Here is a 24,121-nt window from a genome sequence, read left to right on the forward strand (position 1 = left end):
GCCAGTGTCAAGCAGAGGGATGTTTCTAGCAGCAAAAAACAGAATAGGACAATCACTGGCACATTGGTCTGGGCCTTAAGCTTTGTTATGTAAGTACCTAGAAATGACTCTGTCTTAACTTTTTGGCCAACAACCTAGATACAACAAAGGATATGAAAGTCTATTTTGTACAATATCCCAACCAAAAAAAAAAGTGAATTCACTGGACTAAGATTCAAAAGAATTGGGGCACCTGGTTAGCTTACTTGGAAGAGCATGTGACTCTTGATTTCGGGGTTATGAGTTTGAGACCCAAGTTATATGTAGAGATTACTTAAAAATAAATAAACTTCAATGGGGCGCCTGGGTGGCTCAGTGGGTTAAAGACTCTGCCTTCAGCTCGGGTCATGATCCCAGGGTCCGGGGATCAAGGCCCACATCGGGCTCTCTGCTCCGCAGGGAGCCTGCTTCCTCCTCTCTTTGCCTGCCTCTCTGCCTACTTGTGATCTCTGTCTGTCAAATAATTAAATAAAAATCTTTTTAAAAAAATAAATAAATAAGATAAAAAAATAAAAATAAACTTCAAAAAAATTTTTAAGATTCAAAAGAATTGATAGATCAGGTAAAATTTCTCAAAAATAAGAAGTCTTATATATAAGAAGACAAATTTACAAATAGCTATGAGCAGAAAATTAAGACAAATTTGAAAACACTAGTCAAGAATAAGAGTTATAATGTGGCAAGATTGAGATAAATTAACTTACAGGACATAGTATGAACAAAGTAAGAATCTCTTGCTGAAGGCTGGCAAACACCTCTCTTCCAAAAGATACATTCTGTGTGCTACACATTTCAAAGGGATATAAATAAGTTAGACCAAGTGTTTCAAAACCAAGCTATATAAAAAAAGCCGGAGGACAGATGCAATTAGCCAAGAAAAATCAAAATGTGAACCTAGACCCCAATCAACTAAAGAACTTTTCAACATGAAGCAGAAATAGATCTTAATATTGCTCCAAGGGACTTCGGAGTCGGATTTTAACTTTCTCTCAAATTATAAACATAAACAAAAAACCCCCACCAACTTTCTAATGATCAAAGCTTTCCAAAGACAGAATACACTTCCTGAAGAGTCAGTGAATTCCCAGATAACTGGAAGATCCCAGTACAGTTTAGACAACCATTTTTCTAAGACACTGAGCAAAGAACTGAACTGCTAAAGTAGCTTCCTCTTTCCAACTCTGACATTTTATGATTATCTAAAAAAAAAAAAAAAAAAAAAAAAGGCTTTTCCGTTAAACTCTATTACCTGGGTTACTAATTACATAAAAGAATGAATGCGGGAATATAGACAATGTCTTCAAAGTTATCCTTTGGGAATAGTAAGGAATATACACCAGTATTGTAAGTTATCATCCTACTAATGGCTCTCATGTATCACTGCTGCTGAGTATGCTGAGATTCTTCCAGGCCCCACTCCTTCCTCTCATGAGTCTATGGATTAATTAAGTCTTCCAGTGATATTAAGCAGCAACTGAAACTTGCTATTGATGTGTAAAAATTCAAAACTGCTTATTAAGCAACATTTTTAAGAAGTTAAAATGTAATGCTCCTAAAATATGCAGGAAAGTAAGATAGTAATGAAAGAGTTGCAAAGTACATTGTTACCATCTTTGCTACACCAGAGTGTGTGTGTGTGTGTGTGTGTGTGTGTGTGTGCGCGCGCGCTCCATGCCCCAAGTGGGGTTTAAACTCATGACCTCATGACCAAGAGTTGCACGCTCTACCAACAGAAGCCAACCAGCTGCCCCAGCAAGTGTGTCTCTTAATTGGTATCTTAATACTCTCTCCAACAACTCCCTCTACACATGTATTTCTATAGTTAGAGATGGTAATGGGAAGCTACACTCATTTCCTAAAATGTTATGATGCCAATTGGGAATGCCACTGATCCAATACAGTGGTTTTTAACCTAGACCCGGGGTAATAATACTGATACAAGCTTTTGAAAATAGGTCCAAGCCTACCCTCCAAAGACAGAGCTGTAAAAGCCTCCCAGGTGTTTTTAATGTACAGTGTTAGGAACCACTCACTGATCTAGTTTTATTCCTAATCTACAGACAAAGGAACCAAAGCCCAGAAAGACATTTATTCCAGATACTTACTGGGAAATCTGGTTACACTGATTTCTAGATCTAACACCCCTTCTGTTTTACCATGCTATACGAGTGTTCTGACACATAACAGATACCCAAAGCAGTTGTCTAACTGCCTTTCCTCCAGTTAACTCCCTTATCTTTATTCCCTGCTTAACTAGATTTCCAATCTGTTCTCAATAAAAACCTAAAAGGAGGGCACCTGGGTGGCTCAGTGGGTTAAAGCCTCTGCCTTCGGCTCAGGTCATGATCCCAGGGTCCTGGGACCGAACCCTGCATCACGCTCTCTGCTCAGCAGGGAGCCTGCTTCCTCCTCTCCTTCTGCCTGCCTCTCTGCCTACCTGTGATCTCTGTCAAATAAAGAAAGAAAATCTTTAAAAAAATAAAAATAAATTAAAAAAAAAAAAAGAAACCTAAAAGGAGGGGCGCAACTGAGAGGCTCAGTCATTAAGTGTCTGCCTTCGGCTCAGGTCATGATCCCAGGGTCCTCTAAGATCAAGCCCCATCATCGGGCTCCCTGCTCAGCGGGAAGCCTGCTTCTCCCTCTCCCACTCCCCCTGCTTGTGTTTCCTCTCTTCCTGTGTTTCTGTCAAATAAATAAATAAAATCTTAAAACAACAACAAAAACTCTAAAAGGAATGCATAAATCTTGTCTGTTTAACCTAAACATCACTGTTGCCCACCCATACTGGCAGGAATTCTAGGCTTTTCCTCTGCTTTACCATTAAACTTCCATCATACAACCAACCAAAGGGAAAAACCCAACTCTTTGGGTCAAGAACAAAATGGAACACCAAAAAGGACACAACTCAAAATTATACCACTGGTGTTAAGGGTGGAGTTTTGGTAAGAGGATGAAATTTAGAGGGGGAGGGTGGATGTATGCCTTGGAGGGCAATTTGCACAAGGGGGAAATTTTTACTACCTCACCAGAATGTGAGCTCCACAAAGACCAAAGTGGTTTTTTTTGTTTGTTTTATCTATACATAGTTTGCCTGGTATACAAGATGTTTAAGAAATATTTGTTGAAAGACTCAAACTGGTAAAAGGACAAACGACATGTGGCATAGTGGGCCCTGAGGTTAACAAGCAAGTGTGGTCAAGATCCAACCAAGTACAAAACTGATCTGAGTTCTGGAGGGGAAGGTCTTCTTCACTTCTCCATTATCAATCTTGTTGGGACTTCTTTCCTTCCTAAGTATTTTATGCTACTCTCCTCCAGAAGGTAGACCACTTGGACTTGACACTATCCTGGGCCATGAGCTCTGCAGCATTCCAGTCTAGACTAGCTTACAAAAGTAGATTTGCAAGGCACCAAAATCCTAGGAGGAAGGGCCTAGCTATAATCTTTTTTTTCTTTTGGCCTGGAATAGCCCCAGTGCTTATTCTTTGGGGATCTAGCAGGACGGTAGGTATATACAAATTTTCAGAATTCTAGATACTAGTCATCTATTTTCCTCTCTATCCATACCATCGCAACTAAACACATACTCTGGCACTGTCATACACACAGGGAATATTTAAAATAAAGAACAATGGGGAGCCTGAGTGGCTCAGTGGGTTAAAGCCTCTGCCTTCGGCTTGGGTCATGGTCCCAGGGTTCTGGGATCGAGCCCCGCATCGGGCTCTCTGCTGGGCGGGGAGCCTGCTTCCTCCTCTCGCTCTGCCTCCTTCTCTGCCTACTTGCGATCTCTGTCAAATAAATAAATGGAATCTTAAAAAAAATAAAATAAAAAAATAAATCTTTAAAAAAAATAAAATAATAAAATAAAATAAAATAAAGAACAAGCAAGCCAAAGTAAACACAACTACCTGCCAATGTAAAAGTGAGGGAAGGGTAAGTGTGTCCGTGTTAAGGCTCTTCAAGACTGCGGTCATCTAATTAAAAAGCCACCACAAAGGGAACCATGATAGAACCACACTATGACCAATTATGGACCAATCCTCAAAAGCCTCATCAATCCTGACTTTATCACTGACGGTTCAATAGTGCTTTGAACACTCAGTGCACAGATACTTGCTGCTGCTTCTCTTGTAAAATAAATGAGCTTCAAACAGAACATAATACATATGTTTGGCTATTTAACTTACAATGGCTCTATTTGTAATGAAAGCCAAAGGGAGAGTTTTTGAATTTTAAATGTAGTAAGTAATTTATTTCATAATTACATTCTTCCCACAAGTTTATTTATGGCATTTTAATTAAAACACATCTAAATTCTTAGATTGTAAATGGGAAAAATGTTTATTTTTAATTGGAAAAATTCAGTTCTGCATTTTTGTCTTCTCCATCCTAAATATATTTCCCTTGTGAAGTCGTCTAATTCTGAAAACTTCTCTTACAACCTCTTAGCATTTTGTATTACATTTTACTGTTTAACAAAGTTGATTCTGTTAAGTGCTTTTCTAAGTGTTCTTTTGAAATTTCAAAAATGAACATTATCTCCTCAAACTGGACTTCGAGCTTCATGAGGAAAACAGTTTCTCTTATTTTTTCCCTCCTACATAAAAGACCAGGTTTTATACAACCCATCACTACTAAATAAATGTGATGATTTAACTAAGGAATTCTACTTCTAAGAACCTGAAGAAACAATGAAGTAAGTACCCAAAGGTAAATGGACAAAACTTTAACAATGATGTTTTACAGCGCAGGGTTTTAACTGAATTATGGAATAGTCATACAACGCATTACTTAGCCATTAGAAATTATCATCTTGATACTAAATGGAGAAAATAGATAGCAAAGAAAAACATAATAAAATGCCATTTTTTTCATGTACAGATTTTCAGATTCATGCGCAGACACTGCTGTGAAGCTGGTCTGATATTTGGTCGTAGTATTCTTATACTCGGGAAAAAAATCAATAAAGCCACTTGATTTTGGAGGAAAAAAATTAGGTAACAGAACAGAGGCATGCAGAAATTATACATCAAAATCAACAAATAAATATGGTATTGGAGTACAGCAAATCAAAAGGTTGACCTACACATCTGAGTGTACTGCCAGTTATAAACTAATGGCAGTAATATGTTAATGAATAAAGCAGTGATAGAAAGTGGGCATTATAACTACTTCAAAAATTACAAATATTCTTGCTTTGTTATATTTACTCAGATCAATGAGCTAGATCCTAAAGTGAATTATAAAGCAGGGTAAGATGATAATCCCTGCTATCAAAGAGTTTATATTCTCAATGAAAAAAATGGAGACATTAAACTAAAATAACAGTTGCAAATACATAACACAGATGCACATGCAAAGATTTTATTGCCAGACTGTGCACCAAAACCAAAAACTATTAACACAATAATAGTCACTGAATAAATAATTTAGGAGATAGCCATATTACAAAATATTATGTAGGCACATTTTAAAAATACAGACCACTGATTTGGAAACTTCTCCAAGACAAGTGAAAAAAAAAAAAAAATCAAACATAATACCATTTGTTAAAACTTGCACATGCACACACACACACACACACACACACACACAGAAAGGAAAGTAAAAAAGGTACATTAAATTGTTGACAGGCTTTATGTCTGGGATGGGGGATGATATATAATGGAAAATGTTCGTGTTTTATGCTTTTTCCACTTTTACTTGAAAACTTTATTGTCGAAGTAATAAAATAAGGACAGACTGGGTACTCAGCAACTCAGAAGACCTCCCTTAACATCTTATTATCCATTTAACTCTGAGAAATTCATTTAATTTCTCTGAACTTCTCTTTTCTCAAATATTTCAGGACTGCTGCACCAATCAAATAGATTCTGACTAGACTGCTGAAAATTTTGAACATGTATCAATATGCAAAATTTTCTCTAAAGGCAAAGAACGCTTGACTATTTGGGCAGAAATAGGATACGATGAAATCTGTATTTTAGAAGCATTAACACCATATTACTGGATGGACTGACAAGAAGAAAGAAGTCAAGGGCAGAACAGGCTACTAGGACAAGCCAGAAATAAAGTCATAGGGTCAAATCTGGAAGAAGAAAAAAAAAAAAAAAGGAGAGAAAGCAGGTGATGGAGGTAAAACAGAGTGCTACAGAAGAATGAAAGCATTTTAAAGATGGGAAGGATCTCTGAAATCATCAGTTCCACCACCTTTCTACAACAATGAAGTCAAGGCTCAGAGAAGTCCTAAGATCACAAATCTAAGATTATAAGCAGGCAGGAGCGGAGTAAAAATTTAAACCCAGTCCTTAATATAGTTCAATATCCTCTCAATCAACTAATTAAATGGAACTAATGACTAACCAATTAACTAACTGGAAATGAAGTGCGGAGAGGAAAAGATCAGGAGTACTTCAAGCATGAGCAAACAGTGACACCATCAAGAGAAATGACTAAATCAAATGGAAGAGTTGGTCTGTGAAGGAAATGTTTTGTTCTGGACATGCTGAAGGTGATGTAACAAAAGGAAATCTAAGAACCAGTGTCCAGTATGGAACAGATATAATACTACATTCAGTAAAGGCTTGCTTTATCCAATTAAGTTTTCCAAGCAGACGGTTTTACATATTCCTCCATAGAGTTACAGCTTGAGTATTCTTCTAGGAGCCCCTCTTTAACAAATTATATAGGAACCCCAAATCTGATTTTCCTAAGTCAATTTATTAACAATGGAAATACTTTAAGGTATTTTTCTAGAAGATTTTATTTATTTGTCCGAGAGAGACATCACAAATAGGCAGAGAGTTAGGGAGAAGGAGAAGCAGACTCCCTGCTGAGCAAGGACCCCCCCCCCACCCCCGCACCATGTGGGGTTCCATCCCAGGACCCTGAGATCATGACCGAGCCAAAGGCAGACATTTAACCAAGTGAGCCACCCAGTCACCCAAATAAACAAAACCTAAGAAAGAAAGACAGAAAGAAAGAATAGAAAAGTTTTTTTTTTTTTTTTTTTTTTTTTTTTTTACAGAAAGAGATCACAAGTAGACAGAGAGGCAGGCAGAGAGAGAGAGAGAGAGAGAGAGGGAAGCAGGCTCCCTGCTGAGCAGAGAGCCCGATGCGGGACTCGATCCCAGGACCCTGAGATCATGACCTGAGCCGAAGGCAGCGGCTTAACCCACTGAGCCACCCAGGCGCCCCAGAAAAGTATTTTTAAAGAACAGTACCACCTGTAAGATCACAGTATACTGCCAGAGAGAAATTTAATGAGGGAGAAGATGAGGAAGAATACTTGAGAATAACAGTATAAATTCCTATTATCATACTTATGATTTAAAAACAAACCCCACAGGGGCGCCTGGGTGGCTCAGTGGGTTAAGCCTCTGCCTTTGGCTCGCGTCATGATCCCAGGGTTCTGGGATTGAGCCCCACATCAGGCTCTCTGCTCAGCGGGGAGCCTGCTTCTCCCCACTCTCTCTGCCTGCCTCTCTGCCTACTTGTGATCTCTCTCTCTCCGTCAAATAATAAATAAAATCTTAAAAAAAAAGATAAATAAATAAAAACAAACCCCACAAAAACAAAAAACAAAAAACATACTCCACTGCTTCATAATTTTAACTTTCTAAAAACCACTTTCATTAGAGCAATAGTTTCACTGTTCTCTAACCTGGTTTTAATTTTTTTTTTTAAGATTTTATTTATTTATTTGACACAGAGAGAGATCACAAGTAGGCAGAGAGACAGGCAAAGAGAGAGGGGAAGCGGGCTCTCTGCTGAGCAGAGAGCCCATAATTCTTTTATTTATTTATTTATACTGCTTAGTTTGTTTAAAATAGTCATTCTTCCCATGTGTTGTTTTATTATGTTTTCTTACACTATTTTTTAAGAGTCTCAAGAAAAGGTTGAAAGATATCAAAATACAACAATAATTTAGACACAGTACAAAAATAGCAAGGAATTGAAGGATAGTAATATTGGTAAAGTACTAAAAAGAATGCACACCAGTTGGAGAAAAAGTGAAACAATGACATGACAGCAGGACAGAGCATGGGAAATACAAAGCCCTGGCTGACCATGCGAATCCTTCCACATGCCCTCCAATGCCGTTTTCTAAAACACAAGTCACCCACACTTTGATTCTCACTTCTTGCATCATTAACTTCCTATTTGTAAAATCTCTCTTCTATGTTCAACGTTTGATTCCAGCCCCAGCTCAGTAACAAGAGAAAGCCCAGTATAATATGGAAAAAGCCTTGAAATAATAAAACCTGAGTACGCATTCAAGTTACGCCATATGTCTTAAAGTAGAAATTATGGTATTTCTTTCCTAATTCCAATCCTGGCATTCAAATGAACAAGTCCAACACAGTGATGGGTGAAGAGGAAAACGGGCACACTGGGCGCGCAGAGATGAGTTCCTGCTTTCTGCCACTTCCCATGTATTAACTGCTCATTCCCATTTATGTGTTCCACTCCCAAGTCCATTTTTCCCTGAGTGGATAAAGAATAAAGCTCTTCTAGCTTTTAATTGTTTTTGAAGAACATAGCATGAGATATTTTCTTATTCATCCCAAACCAAGATATGCAAAGATATCTAGATAACATTAAGACAAACGTCCCTGGGGCACCTTGGTGGCTCAGTTGGTTAAGCATCTGCCTTTGGCTTGGTCATAATTTCAGGGTCCTGGAATCAGGCCCAGCATCGGGTTCCCTGCTCAGTGGGGAGTATGCTTCTCTCTCTCTCTCCCTCTACCCCTCCACCCAGTTTGTGCTCTCGCATCCACAGGCTCTCAAATAAATAAAATCTAAAAAAAAAAAAGAAAGAAAGAAAGAAAAAAGTCCTTGCCCTAGAAAGACAATGCTAATTGAGAAGAGAGAACACATATATAAACAAGAAAAAGTAACGAATGCCTTTTAAGTAGGATGGAGAGCAGGCGCTACACTGGGGTTGAGGCTAAAAGGTTTTAGGCTCACACAATCACATGTAGCAAGCCAGGCAGGATTTAAATGTGTAAAAAAGAAAAAAGTTACTTCAGCAAGAGAAAAAGAGGTAACCTAAAACGACAATCATGCTAGGGAAGGAAAACAGTGAGATAACAATGAATAAATCAGTCTGGTAAAAAAACGGGAATTTTTCAAGGATTTATTCATTCAAGGAAGACCAGACTGGGCTAAGGATTTTGTATTTTTGGCCATATGTACAATAAGTAGGAAAACACCAAAAGTCTTGTGAGGAAGCAACATAGAAGTTCATTCCTGCTCAGAAATGACTGGCTTAAGTTTCTTAACAGTTCTATCTCTTCAAATGTCACTTCATCAGAACAGTTTTCTCTAACCACCATGGACCACTGTTTCAGTCTAAGTTACCTAACCATGCTTTTTTTGGTCCTAGAAACTTAAATCATGACCTGAAATCACATTATTTTTCACTTAGTTGTTTGTCTCTGACATCAGAATGCTAGCTCCCACCACTTAAAGGAGAAACCTGTGTTCACTTTCTGTATCCCCAACACAGCACACAGTAGGTCCTAAGTACTTGTGAAGTGAATGAATGAATGATCTCAGTCATCAGTACCACTCCCAAAGAGATGAAAAAATAAATCACCTTTTTTTTTTTTTTTAAAGATTTTATTGGTTTATTTGTCAGAGAGAAAGAGAGAGGGAGAGCACACAAGCAGTGGGAGAGGCAGAGAGAGAGAGAAGCAGGCTCCCTGCTGAGCAAGGAGCCCCATGTGGGTCTCGATCCCAGGACACCGGGATCATGACCTGAGCCGAAGGCAGCGGCTTAACCAACTGAGCCACCCAGGTGTCCCTAAATCACCTTTTTTAAAAAAAGATTTTATTTATTTGACAGAGACAGACAGCACAAGTAGGCAGAGAGGCAGGCAGAGGGAGAGGGGTCAGGCAGGGGGAGAGGAAGCAGGCTCTCTGCGGAGCAGGGAGCCTGATGATCCCAGGACCCTGGGATCATGACCTGAGCCAAAGGCAGCCGCTTAACCCACTGAGTCACCCAGGCACCTCAAACAAATGACTTTTTGAAGAGAAATTCTTTGTTAACTTTTACTGTGAATTCTCTTTACTTTCTCCATTCAGCCTTCTTTTTGTGTTTCTTAATTTTGGTATTACTTAAATTTCATTATTCCAAACACTACAATAAATACCATAAAAGGAAAAAAAAAAACCATGAAAACCAAAATGTGGAAATTTTACAAATTACATTACCCAAATACATTAATATATATGCCTATATTTTTTGATCTTACAGACTAGTAATGTCTATGGGACAATAAACATTCACAATGTTTTACTGTATATGAGTCAAAATAAAACACCAACTGCTTTTACAAGTTCCCTTAATGAGTGAGAATCATCAAACTAAAAAGTATTTCAGAGAGCGGGAGGGGGAGGGGAAAAAAAAGAAAAAAAAAGAAAAAAAAAAAAGTATTTCAGTAAGTCATCTGTCTTGCCATCTGTACATCAAGGTAAAATTCATCAGTTTAAAAAATATTTCCAGTGATAGAGAATCTGGGACTCTGCTTGATATTTGTGGTTAATCCCCTGGTACAGTAACAAAAAATATCTGTTTTAAGGTTTCACTTATTATCATGCGCTTTCTCTGTGTTCATTGTTTACATCCTCCAAATGATGCATTTATAACTACTCCACTCTCTCTTTTCACTGAATAGCCTCGGAGACATACTAGTTTCTTCAGACTTGTTAAAACACAGTTTATAAAACTGTACACATCTCTAAAACAGATCTGAAGAGTTCTGGGAATACTCAGAGGACGATCTGAGGTTCTCAGGTCATGAGCATTTATTGAGAATCAATGTACAGAAAAAAAAATATGACACCAAAATATGTTAATGAAGTACCAAACTATGAAAAACAATATGACTTATATAACAATGACTTCCAGATCTTATTCTACTTTGCCTGGGAGTAATTGGTCTTTACTATTTTATATTGTTTCAAGATTCGTCCTATCAGATAGGTCCAAGAGTTAAAATTTGCTTCAAAATACCAAAAATGGATGTTAAGTGATTATAAATAAGGTAGCATTGTGGTCAAGATTTACTGAAGCTGGTGTATGGGTACATGAAGTTCCTTATACAATTCTACTTCTATTTATAGTCAAAATTTTCTATTACAGAAGTTAAAGATTCAGGGTGCCTGGGTGGCTCAATCATCAAGGGGTCTGCCTTTGGCTCAGGTCGTGCGTGATCCCAGGGTGCTGAGACTGAGTCTGGCATCAGGCTTCTTGCTCAGCAGGGAGCCTGCTTCTCCTTCTGCCACTCTCCCTGCTTGCGTGCACCCTAAGCATGCACCCTCTCTCTGACAAATAAAATCTTAAAAAATAAAGATCTTTTAAAAAATCACTTCCATAAGCCTAAAGTATATAAAATGAATGGCTACAAGATTATTTAGTAGGGCAGAAAAAAGTTTCCCAAGGGCATATACACCCTAAGTTGAATCGTTCAGGGTATTCGTGCGCCAATCTGCCAACAATGCTATCAACAATATTGAGGGCTTGGTTTTTAAAGTTTAATAGCAAAGTTTAATTACTCACTGGGAAGCTTTTTCTGTGCCTCTGACTTCCTAGACACCAAAGGTGTTTTGGTTTAAGTAATCTCTAGAAATGCTTATTAAAAGAATGCATTTTTGTAACTGAAGAATAAAACACAAATCACAAAATCTGCTTAATAAAAGAACATAAAATATACATCGAAAGCTGAAACTAGGGACACCTGGGGGGCATCGGTGAGTTGGGAATCTGTCTTTGCCTCAGGTCAGATCTCAGGGTCCTAGGATAGACTCAGCAGAGAGTCTGCTTCTCCCTCATCCTGCTGTTCCCTTGCTTTTACACATTCTCTCCCTCTGACAAATAAAAAAATAAAATCTTAAAAAAAAACAAAAACCAAAACTGGTAAAACTTTGGGTGCATTAAAACTGGCATTTTTACAAATTGGGGAGCTCTGGAAATTTACTTGTTATGTAAATTGAAAAGAAAAAAAAATGAAGCCAGTTATCTGGACTGATGCTAAGAACTGCTAAAAAATACGAAAATAGGGGCGCCTGGGTGGCTCAGTTGGTTAAGCGACTGCCTTTGGCTCAGGTCATGATCCTGGAGTCCTGGGATCAAATTCCACATCAGCAGGGAGTCTGCTTCTCCCACTGACATCTCTCCCCTCTCATTCTCTCTCCCTCTCAAATAAATAAATAAAATCTTAAAAAAACAAAACAAATTAGCCCTAAACAAGCCATTTTGGGGGAAGAAATTTTGAGTTGAAAGTATCTAAAGACTAATTTTTTCACATCTGCATGTGGAACTACTGCTGTCATTTTTTTTTTAAAGATTTTATTTATTTATTTGACAGAGATCCCAAGTAGGCAGAGAAGGAGGCAGAGAGAGAGGAGGAAGCAGGCTCCCTACTGAGCAGAGAGCTGGATGTGGGGCTCTATCCCAGGCTCCTGGGATCATGACCCGAGCCAAAGGCAGAAGCTTTAACCCTGAGCCACCCAGGCACCCCTACTGCTGTCATTATTTAGATAAGCAACTCAACAAACCCAAGACACTCTCCAGCACCTTACATGTTAAAAGGTAACACATTTCCCACTAACAATCGTTAATTTTTCAAACTCAGGTTAGTTCTGTAACAGACTTTAGTGTTTTACTTTGGGTGGACTGATTACTCATTCAACACAACGGAGGGACACTGTTCTAGATGCTGAGGACATAGCACTAAACAAAATATGCCTGCCCTTATTATGAAACTTACATTCTAAGGTCTGGTTGAGAAAATTCTGCGGTTTCTTTCTTTCTTACACTTATTCTGCTTCTCCATACTCCCATGGCTCTTTTACATATGTACTAGCAAAGAGACTTCAACAGTTTTAAAGTTCTGGCTTGTATGTATCCAAGTAACCGATTTTAGACCAGCCCTTAAACAGAACAGTTTAGAGAAACAATAAGGGACTTTTAACAGTTAGTAAAAACTGCACTTCAGCTAAAAACCAGAACCTTTTAGGGCACCATAAAATCAACAGAGAATTTTTGACAACTAATATTCCTACTCAATCACTTCAAAAAGGCAAAAAAAATTTTTACTTTATCTTTGTCTTGATTTCTCAATTTTAAACTTTCTTATAGCTTTTTTTTTAGATTATTTATTAAGCTATTTGACAGAGTGAGACACAGCGAGAGAGGGAACACAAGCAGGGGGAGTGGGAGAGGGAGAAGCAGGCTTCCTGACAAGCAAGGAGCCCGATGCAGGGCTCGATCCCAGGGCTCTGGGATCATAACATGAGCCAGAGGCAGATGCTTAACGACTGAACCACCCACGTGTCCCTCAATTTTAAACTTTAAATTCAATTTCTGAGCAGCAGAATCTCTTTTTAAACAAAATTTCATGGAAAATCCCTATACCTGTAATGTGTAAAATTCCTATTGAAATAGGAAAGACTGGCCAGTCCCCATAGGGCATGAAATGCCTCCAAGGATGCTTCAGAAACATTTGAAAGTCACTGACCTAAGTAACTGTGCTATCTAAAAAACTAACAAAAACCACAAAAACATTTTTTAAAGTATTTAAATACCTCTAAGATTCCTGTGTTATATAATACACTGTAATTCTCTGTGAGACATCTGACAAGCACAATTTCTCTGAGCCTTAATTTTTCCCACCTATGAAATGATGACCTTACATTACAATACATGATGGTCTGTCAACCCTACAATTACACTTGATGATGGCTGTAATAAAATTAGTAGTGGCCATTTCTGATTTCAGGACAGGCACATCATGAGAGTAAACATTTTCACCTCTGCAGACCTCAATTTCAAGCTTCTGTTACCATCTCTGCTTTATATTTAATGCCTCTAAATTATTACTACTACAGGGGCACCTGGCTCAGTTGCTAGGCGTCTACCTTCGGCTCAGGTCATGATCCTAGGGTCCTGGGATAGAGCCCCGCATTGGGCTCCCTGCTCAGTGGGGAGTCTGGTTCTCCCTTTCTCACTCCCCCTGCTTGTGTTCCCTCTTTTGCTGTGTCTGTCTCTGTCAAATAAATAAATAAAATCTTTAAAAATACATACATACATAAATGTATAAATTAAAATATTACTACTACACACCTTTTTCCCAGATCACAAGAAGCTAAATCTGAAAGGGGTGCTGCCTACTCTTTGCACAGTGACTAGAATAAGAAACTAAGTGTGCCAAAAGGAGGAAAAGAATGAGACTTAAAACAATATTCTCAATGACTAAGGGAATAACACAAGCCTTTGAAATAAAGAAGCTTCCTCAGTTATAAGAAAAGTCATGCTTATAAAAACTATAACCCAAAAATACATATGTATAATTATTTTCAATCTCTATTCTACATCTGACCTCCCGACTTCTTAACTTATGTATCAGTTATACTAGAGTATCAGACTAATGAAAGGTAAAATATTATGGAGCATTTTTCATCAAACTGAATTCCAAAAATACTTCATACAATAGTTAGTCATGACTGCATTTTTAGAAATCAGACTTTCCATCTCCAAAAATGCCAGAAAATATACTTCTGTGTATTCTTCTGCTAAATAATTTAGTGTATTGGTGAGTGATATTCTGCTGGAAGTGACAGATCTCAAAAAAAAAAAAGGGTAAACTTTAGTTATACAACAAAGAAAAAACATTATAAAATCAAGTTACAATTCAGTTCTTTTCATCTAACATGTTAAAAAAGAAAGAAAAAGAGAAACAGGCATTTCAACATAAAGAGATATGCACTGTTAGACTGTGCCAAAAAAGTAGTTCTAGAGACTGGTTGCTAAGTAAGTCATAAGTCTGTAATTATAAACCATTTGTACACAGGATGAACTGTTATAAATAGCTTTTTCCTAATAAGGGTCATGAGAAAGTAACACCATGTATGGTTTTGAGTTATCAAGGAGACCACTCTCTAACCCTTAGGTCTTAACAAAGTCCCATAGCCATCTCTACAAGCTCTGTTTCAATTCTCACAGAGGTTCACAACTTCTTAATATCATCTTTACATAAGGCAATCTCAGGTCTATTACACTGACAAAAAGGAGGTATTTTCATCCAGAGTTTCCCTGGCATAGTGCCTATAAAAGGGTTTTCATTAACCATTTTTAATATAATCCAAGCACTGACAATTTTAAGCCACAATATTTAATTCTGTACCATAAGAAAATGTTACCAATTAGTATTTTTCTATCATCATTTAAAAATGTGTGTTTCAGAGATGTTAGATTTGAGAAAATGTGCATCTTATAAATCCACCAGGCAAGAACTTACAAGAAGGAAAGTCTAAGACCAACCACTCATCCTTTTTCATTTAAAAGAATAAAAAAATTAAGTATTTCCTACAGAGTAGAAAACATGATGAGTAAAACTTGGGTCTGGTCCCAATTGTACTTTAAATCAATAGAACTACGGGATTTTGAATACTCACCTACTATCATTAAAGCTAACTGTGGATCATAAAACAAAACAGTTTTAAGATTTCATTTGTTTTGGGGCACCTGGATGGCTCAGTCATTAAGCCTGTGCCTCGGGCTCAGGTCATGATCCCAGCATCCTGAGATCAAGCCGTGCATCAGGCTCCCTGCTCAGCGGGAAGCCTGCTTCTCCCTCTCCAGCTCCCCTGTGCTTATGCTTTATTTTATTTAGCTTGTGCTTTATTTTATTTAGAGAGACAGTATGCGTGCACACACAAGCAAAGGAGTGTGGTTGTGGAGGGGAGAGGCAAAGAGAGAATGCGGAGCGAACTCTGCCCTGAGCACCAAGCCTGACGCACCACTCAATCCCAAGACCTTGAGATCATGACCTGAGCCATGACCTGAGTTGGACATTTAACCAACTGAGCCACCCCGGTGCCCCTAAACATGACTCTTGGTTTTAGCTCAGGTCATGATTTCAGGGTCATGGAATCGAGTACCACAATGGGCTCGGCGCTCAGTCTGTTTGTCCCTCTCTCCCTTTTTGCTCCTTCCTCCCCCCGCTTGTACTCTCTCTCAAATAAATAGAATTAAAAAAAAAAAAAGAAATGAGCATAAATGCAAATGTACATTATAAAACATAAAGCACTACTGTGATGCCAGATTTTTATTATTAATGGCAAATCTGAAGAATATAACACTTGCTATGGCTGGTTTTATAGTTTTAAAAAATAAAAAAACTAACTTTGTCACTCTGTTAATTAATCCTGTTCTCAAAAATTACTTGAAGTGATAATTTAGCCATTAACTACTGTTAAATTTAATAGTAAATGTGGAGAATCAAAGTATACTACAGATAATTATACATTTTACGGATTTCAAATGTTTTATAAGTACAGCAGAAAATACTTTATGGACACTCTAAAGAGTAGAAATTAGGGTTAATTATCTATCATAGTTCTAAGTTGAGTGCTCAGAATCTGGGTTACGTTATTGCACTTAGAAAAAAATTAGCTATCACATATACTTTTAAATGCAGGGTTACTGTTTTTCTTTCTTTTAACCTAATACAGTTTTACCGTCTTTCCTACTGGAAAAAGACAGAGGTGTTTCCTATTGTATATACCCTTGATTTCTGTTAGAGCTATTTAACTTCTCCTATCCAGAAGAAACCACTCATTTAGAATACTTTAACTACAGGAACTCTTCATGTCTGAAAATGGACCAGAAATCTTTTCTTCATTTCAGTCATTTCAGGCAAATGAGAAATAAAGCCAGATAAATGTTTAGCTCGTACTAGTCTTTCTCCACCACCACATGTAGCCTGTGAAGGAAAGCTCTTGCACTGAGTGATCATTTCAACCAAACCCCAAAGTCAGATAATCAGATCCTCTGTTCCATTTAAATAGGTCCATCACCATGTGATTTATCTTTCAAATTAAAATGACAATACTCCAAGGTCAACCAACATCACTAGATATAGAATCTAAATTAAGTAAGCTTTACATTATTGGAGTCAGGAATATAAATGCATTTTAAGTGACACTACTAGCAAATTAAGTTGTGTGAATTTAAGTAATTGCGACTATGTTTTCCTCTGACTTCCACAATATAATGTGCACAAATCTAAACATATAATGCTCTAGACATAAGTCTACTCTGATCAACAGTAAAGAAAACTATTTTAAAAGTTGTTTCTGTAATTTCAGAACTGAAAGTGCAACTACAGCATAAAAATTGCCTCTATATTCCAAATAAGAAGTGCTTTTTTAAAAATTTCTCTGAAGAATTGAAATAATTATAAAGCAAAGGATAACAATGACTTTTTGGAGGAATTCCATTTTTGCAGATTTAAATCATCAACTTCAATAAACAATATAAGAGATGCAAATTCCTCTGATAAACCTTTTTAAAAAATCATCAGATAATAATTTGACAAGGAATTAAGTCTTTTTCAAGTAGTTCATTTCTGTAGAATACCAATAATCAAACAGTAAATTTAATAAATACGTACAGTTCCAGAGAGGACATCGTGGGGGCAACAGTTGAGAAGGTGACTCTTGCATACTCTGTCATCACTGAACTTGATTCGTTGACGAGTAGTATCTCCTGTAATATAGGAAAGTTAATAACATTCAAGGTTAGACAACTAGAAAATACTTATTTTCTGAGAGCCCTACTATCGCTAGCTTTTTCTGTGTGGCTATACACACATATATTTATAAATCAGCTCAAGAGGGATTAGTTTTTTATAGAATATCCTACAGAAAAACTATCTTAGACATGCAGTTGCAGTATGTGTACTGCACATGTAATTCAAATAGTCAAAGTGGGAAAGCAATGCATTCTGTTAAACAGAGTACTTCAGGAAAGCATAGGATATTGAGCAGGAATGGACTTTTAAGATTATGGAGTCCAACTCCTTTACATTGCAGATGATGAAACTGAGGCCCCAAGAGGTTAAGCGACTTGCAGCAGACCCACAAGGAAGTTTCTACTGGTATACAGTGTTCCCTACTTCACACTAAGCATAGATTTATTTTGTAATTATTTACATTAATTGAAAAACATAAAAAGTAATCTTGCAAACATTGCATACACACTGCGAATCCCCACTGAACCCCAGACGCCATTTCTTCCACTATTTTGTTCCAGCTGAAGTGTCTCCCTTTTGCTGCTGGGATGAGTTAGAGAGGGTAGAATAGCGTGTTTAAGAGTGTACAAACCTGGAAGAAGGACTTACACACCAGTCAGACAAAGGCACATTGCCTAAATGAAACGTTAACTTTAATGCCTCCAAAGGTACCATACCTTCAAATTTTAGGTGGTCTGTGCTACATATGGCCAAACCCGGTACATTTAAATTTATTGTCTTCATATAACACAATATACCTCCTAAGCAACAGAAGCATCCAACCTCCTAGTCAAATATGCCTATCTAACTCAAACTTTAAAGAGTCTAAGAAAAAGAAAGGTAACTAGCTCTAGTAACAAAATATAGATGTTAGTTACAATTTTTTTGCTTAGAATCTCTTTGGAAAAAAAGAAAAGGGAAAAAAAAAAAACTCTTAAGGACATTTTTTCTATGTAGAATGATAAGCCCTAAGAAATGTAGGTGTTTTATTTTAGCCTTAAATTGATATCATCATTGATGAATGAAAACCTACTGATGAATTACTGAAGCGAGAACTGTTGGTACCAAAAGAGATTGTAAATACCTCTGTACTTAACATGATGCTTGGGGCACTCCAAAAACTCACCTAGAAGTGATTCAATTATTTAAATCAATTTGTTTTTCACATGTGAATAACAGAAAGGTTAAAACTTTGCCCCTTTCACATGGACTTTGACATTACTTCACATGGACATGACATTACTTTGAAGAACTTAATGCGAAGTCAACTAAATACGTCATTTTTAGGTGGGGTAAGATTTTGTTCAAATTGTTTTAACTCCGTTAAAAAGACTTAAAGAAAATTCTCATTTGTAATCAGGGTATATAAAATTTAAGAAAAGTAATTTATAGAGAAAATGATAGCTTCAGAGCAGTTCAACAATAGGTTTTCTAGAGGCTAATCTCTAGTTAAAGTAGGTTATTTTTGACACCACAATTTGGAATAAATCATTTAGTGTTCACGCCTGCTACTATAATAAAGGTTATTTTGATGGTCCTTTTTTCCTTTTAAACACAACTGCTTTTGTTCCACATTCATTAACACATCTGAAAAGTTAGTGATAACTCACGGCTCGGCGAATGCGGGGCCTTTCTGACACTCCCTTGCAGATTGAAGTAGGCAGGCATAGATACATTGAACCTTTACAAATAAAACAAGGGGCCAGATTGTTCAGTTTGTATAGAATAGACTCTGCCAGCAATTTCAATACAGCATCTAGAAGTACATGTTGACTGTAAAGATTCTTGTATATGAAAACAAAAGTGAACAAAATCAGGGTGTTTTGTTTTTTCAAAATATTGACTTAACAAGTGTAACCCTACATAAGAGTATGACTGACCACAGAAAAAAGTCCAATGCTGAAACTCTGGGAAATGGTCTCTGGGCCAAGAGGGGTTTTTAAAAAAATGCTTTTTTAAAGATATTATCTCATTAAAACTTTGGTGAGGGCCGGGCCTAAGTTCGCGTTAGAATGGTACTACGATAAGCAGCACCAGAAGGGCAATGCTATATATTAGGGTTTTTTTTTGCTTACTGGCATGTAAGAAAAAATGTCTTATTTTTAAACTGTACCCAAATTATGCTAAGAATTTTAAAGATGATGTAACTTTTTTAAATAGGAAAAAAAAAAAAACCCTTACATATCTAGGATTCTAACTACTACAATATCTAAGCTTTTCAGCATGCAACAACAATATTGTTTCAATACTATGTCAAACTAATGGCTCAGTAATATTATAAACCAGGCCTCAGAAAAATACCAAGGTACTAAGAAGTTTCACTAGTCAAACATTTTATGAAGTAGGGCGACTGTTTCTGCTTCAGAAATCACAACATTAAGTCTAACATTAAGATATACGTGCCCTGGGACGCCTGGGTGGCTCAGTTGGTTAAGCAGCTGCCTTCGGCTCAGGTCATGATCCCAGCATCCTGGGATCGAGTCTCACATCGGGCTCCTTGCTCGGCAGGGAGCCTGCTTCTCCCTCTGCCTCTGCCTGCCATTCTGTCTGCCTGTGCTCGCTCTCTCTCCCTCTCTCTCTCTCTGAAAAAAAAAAAAAATTTTAAAAAAAAAAAAAAAAAAAAAAAAGATATACGTGCCCTGAAGACACAGCTATCAGGTACAATATAAACAATTCCAAATACGAATTTAGCAAACATTATCCCTACTGAGCTCTTACAAAAAGCATTATTTCTATAAATGCCAAGAAGCATTTTAAAGTAACTTCTCACTGCGTTAAGAGTGGTCGCTCTTGAAGCGCCTGGGTGGCTCAGCGTGTTAAGCGTCTGCCTTTGGCTCAGGTCATGATCCCAGGGTCCTGGGATCAAGTCCCGAGTCGTGCTCTCTGCTTGGCGGGGCCTCTCTCTCTCTCTCTCTCTCTGCCTGCCTCTCTGCCTACTTGTGATCTCTGTCTGTCAAATAAATAAATATTTTTTTTAAAAAAGAGTGCTTGCTCTATAAACATTTGATAACTGCAAACACAATAAATACAGCTATCAAATAACAGCTTACACATTACAAAAACCTCTAAGACCAAGAAATAATAAAACCGCTAATAATTTCAGATGCAGAAATATCCCAAGATGGACTAGCAACTAAGTATCTGGTAATTGGTATTTTTAAAGTTTTACTTAAGAGACTTTAAGGTTAGCATCTTAAAATAATTTGACTACATTACCATGCAGTATTTAATAAACTTACTTGGGCTTATGCCATGAAACGCATAATTTAGCTAAACCAACAAAGAATTTTAAAATAAAAATACTGGTAATTTTGGTTTTTATCAAGGTATCTGGCCCAAACCATGTTTTTCAAAAGAAACTAGGTAAAGCAGTGCCCATTTAAAAAAAGGGGGGGGGGCAGACTACAATTAACAGAAAACAATTATGAACCAAATCTTTTAATAAAAAGAATTACTTTATGAATTCAAATATTTTATCTTTGGATTTTCTGGACACATATTCATATAAAAATAACCTGAGTTAAAAAAAAAACAAAAAACAGTTACCCTCTTACACTAACACTGGATCCAAATGAAAGAATCAAACCTCTTAGTGCACATATCCTCTGTGCTAGTCAATGGGGTTACAAATAGGCATATAATTACAAGCTCTCTACCTTCAAGGAGTCCATGATGTTGATAGAGAAATAGGACAGTTAAATGAAATAACAATAAAGGTAGCATGACCCAAGAGCCAAATGGATGTCTCTAACAGTAGTACTTCAGGAATTCTAAGAGTAGAATGGCCACCAAGGATGGAGAGGTTAGAAAAGGCTTCATACAAAAAGCAGAAGCCAAAATTTAAAGAAAAGATAAGAGGACTCAGACCACAGGAAAGAAGAAGAACATTTCAAACTGGAGTATTATCTTTAACAAAGCTTATGTAGGCAGAAAGATTCAGGGAATAGTAAATACTCCAAGTCAAATTTGGCTTTGGCAAATGGCTACATGTAGAGGAATAGCAAAGCTAGGGCCAGAATAGTATTTTCTGAGTAAAACCTGGTTTTTTTCTTCAATCCAGATTTTTAGTGTGTAAACAAAGTTTTAAAAGTTTAAAATAACAAGGCCAGAGATTAAACCAAGTTATTTGAGTTACAGCAATACAATGTCCTACCCATAAAAACATGGAGGTTTCTCTACCCTGTAACCTCTACAATTATTAATTAGGCTTTGTACATAACTACAACCCAAGTTTTCAGAATTAGTAACTTGATTTGGAACTTTGGTAGGCAAAGTGTTCTTCATTTTAATGGAAGCATCAAAATTTCTGTTAATATTTATTACTAAGCAACTAATATCAGAGTAACAACTTTCTTTAGTTCTCTCTTTGGTTCAACCCCTTCATGAGTTTCATACATTGTAATCTGTATTTGGGAACACCTGAGTTGCAAGTATACCAACAAAAACTGGAATGCCTATTATTCCTCTCAAAGTTTCTCAACAAGTTAACAGGACCTAACATGGTACTGAAGCAGTTTCACTTGGAGAATACAGATAGGCCACTCTTAGAAAGGCAGCTCCAGCCCAGAATGTACTCGAATACTGCTATGCTCAAAATCCTCTTCAGTTTGTTGGGAGGGAAAAATAAGCCCACTGTAAATCCCAACACTGCTATTTTATGGTCCTGCCTCTTCTGAAACTGACTTAAACAGTAGTAGTAACACTTAAAACTTCAGCCTAGATGGTATCTGACATCATTTTACATGGTGCATGCTGTTTTCCCAATACCCACCCCCCCCCGTGCCACCCACCCTCTCCCTCCCATACAAACAATAAATCAAATAAACTTTCATAGATTTAGGTGCTATTTTAAAAACATCAAAATTTTACTTTACCCATTCTCTCCGATGCTCCCTGTATTTTTTTAAGCTGTGAGTGGATGACCATGCTATGTGATCAACAACTGTGAAGGCTAAGCAAAAGTGAACTGAGTTTAGTATCGTAATTAAAAGAACCTTAAACTCTGTAATATTTGACATATATAATGGTATGCGGAATCCTTATTTTACTGCATATTATCAGGCATTAAGGCAAGCAATTTATAAAAACAACTAATTAGTATTTCTTTTGTATAGAATTAGCTTAGAGCTTAGCTTAGGGAAAACAAAGAAAACTCAATAGCACACAAAGCAAACGGAAGCAACCCCTAGCTTATAAATGGGGTCAGGAGAGAGAAAGCCCTCCCATATTCTCCAATGTGACAACCAAACCCCTCCCCACAGGTACACAAGTTAGGAGCCAACTGTCACCACTGGGTTAAGACAGGATAGGTACATTCCCTCTGAAATAAAATCCATACCCCTTCAGTGAAAGGAAAGCAGAGCAAGAAAAAGAAGTATACCGATAGCTTAGTTTCTCATTTTCCTGTGCTCTCGGAATCATCAAATGCAGAGAAATGTTTCACCCTCTTAGTACTACACTTCTTGTAATGTATCAGCTACTGCGTCCACATAGTAACACAGAAACTCTATAAAGACTGGTGGCCAATTTCTAGTCTCATACGGGGCAGGAAGCCTGTCCCGGAAGCCCCTGTCTTCAGGGGTCAAAGCAGGAGATTCCTGCTGCACCACGACTGCTACACTGAAAAACCCATGTGATTACTTTTACACTCTTCTCAAAGTTTCACACCAACTCCACTAACTTCTCCCACCTACCTTTGCTGTTCCTTTAGAATTCAGCCTAAAGCTCATCTATAAGAATGCATTTGTAATTATCCTTTAAAAAAAAAAACCTATTACTCCATGCATTGTTTACACACTTAGTTTAATTCACTGTATATTTATACAGTTGAAAGTATAGAATTTGTTTTGTAAAATGACTCATTACCATGACTTAATATATTGTGACTAGAGGAGTTTTGAAATAGTTAACACAACGTGATACATATCGAACTTTTCAGTAATGTATTTATTATGTACTCAAAGGTGGCAGTGGGAAAAACCAATTATGGCATTGTCCCTTCCAAATTAAGTCACTTCTATCTAACAGAACTTACAAAGTCATACCAAGTAAGTAGTAGCAAATTTATTTTCCCCCAGAAAATGCAAAACTAAGGGTACTATATGGTCCAGAAAGCTATCCCTCTTAACCTTTCCATAGGGTTCTATAGGTTTATAATCACAAATAAGTACTACTATTACCCCTATCAGAACCCCCAAAACAAACCCATGCAATGCCCACTGTAGAGCTGCAATGCCCATTGTAGAAACTGCTAGAACAAGTTCATTCTTACTGAATATGATCAAAGATTAATAATGCTAAAGTTAACTTTTTAAATCTACCAGCCTACTTGTCTATGAAAATCCATGTAGGGGCGCCTAGGTGGCTCAGTCGTTAAGCGGCTGCCTTCAGCTCAGGTCATGATCCCAGGGTCCTGGGATGGAGCCCCACATCGGGCTCCCTGCTCAGTGGGAGCCTGTTTGTCCCTCTCCCAGTCCCCTTGCTTCCGTTCCCTCTCTTGC

General features: G+C 37.3%; 1 protein-coding gene across 8 annotated transcripts in view; it reads right to left on the reverse strand.

Moving 5' to 3' along the window:
• Positions 1–24,121, reverse strand: part of LOC111151855 (putative RNA-binding protein Luc7-like 2) — a 63,299-nt gene that overhangs the window by 29,158 nt on the left and 10,020 nt on the right. For 3 of the 8 annotated variants that reach the window (XM_022510073.1, XM_022510071.1, XM_022510075.1), the window contains 2 exons: positions 19,232–19,302; positions 17,502–17,596 (listed from right to left, as the gene is read on the reverse strand). In XM_022510073.1, the coding sequence (XP_022365781.1) occupies positions 17,502–17,596; positions 19,232–19,289 (153 nt within the window). In that variant the 5' untranslated portion in view covers positions 19,290–19,302. Of the gene's footprint in view, positions 1–743; positions 823–17,501; positions 17,597–19,231; positions 19,303–22,495; positions 22,545–24,121 lie in introns of those variants that run through there. The other 5 variants (XM_022510072.1, XM_022510077.1, XM_022510078.1 and 2 more) reach the window with 3 other exon arrangements.

This window comes from Enhydra lutris, unplaced genomic scaffold (assembly GCF_002288905.1).
Source record: "Enhydra lutris kenyoni isolate GAN:26980312 unplaced genomic scaffold, ASM228890v2 scaffoldscaffold27, whole genome shotgun sequence".
Taxonomy (NCBI): Eukaryota; Metazoa; Chordata; class Mammalia; order Carnivora; family Mustelidae; genus Enhydra; species Enhydra lutris.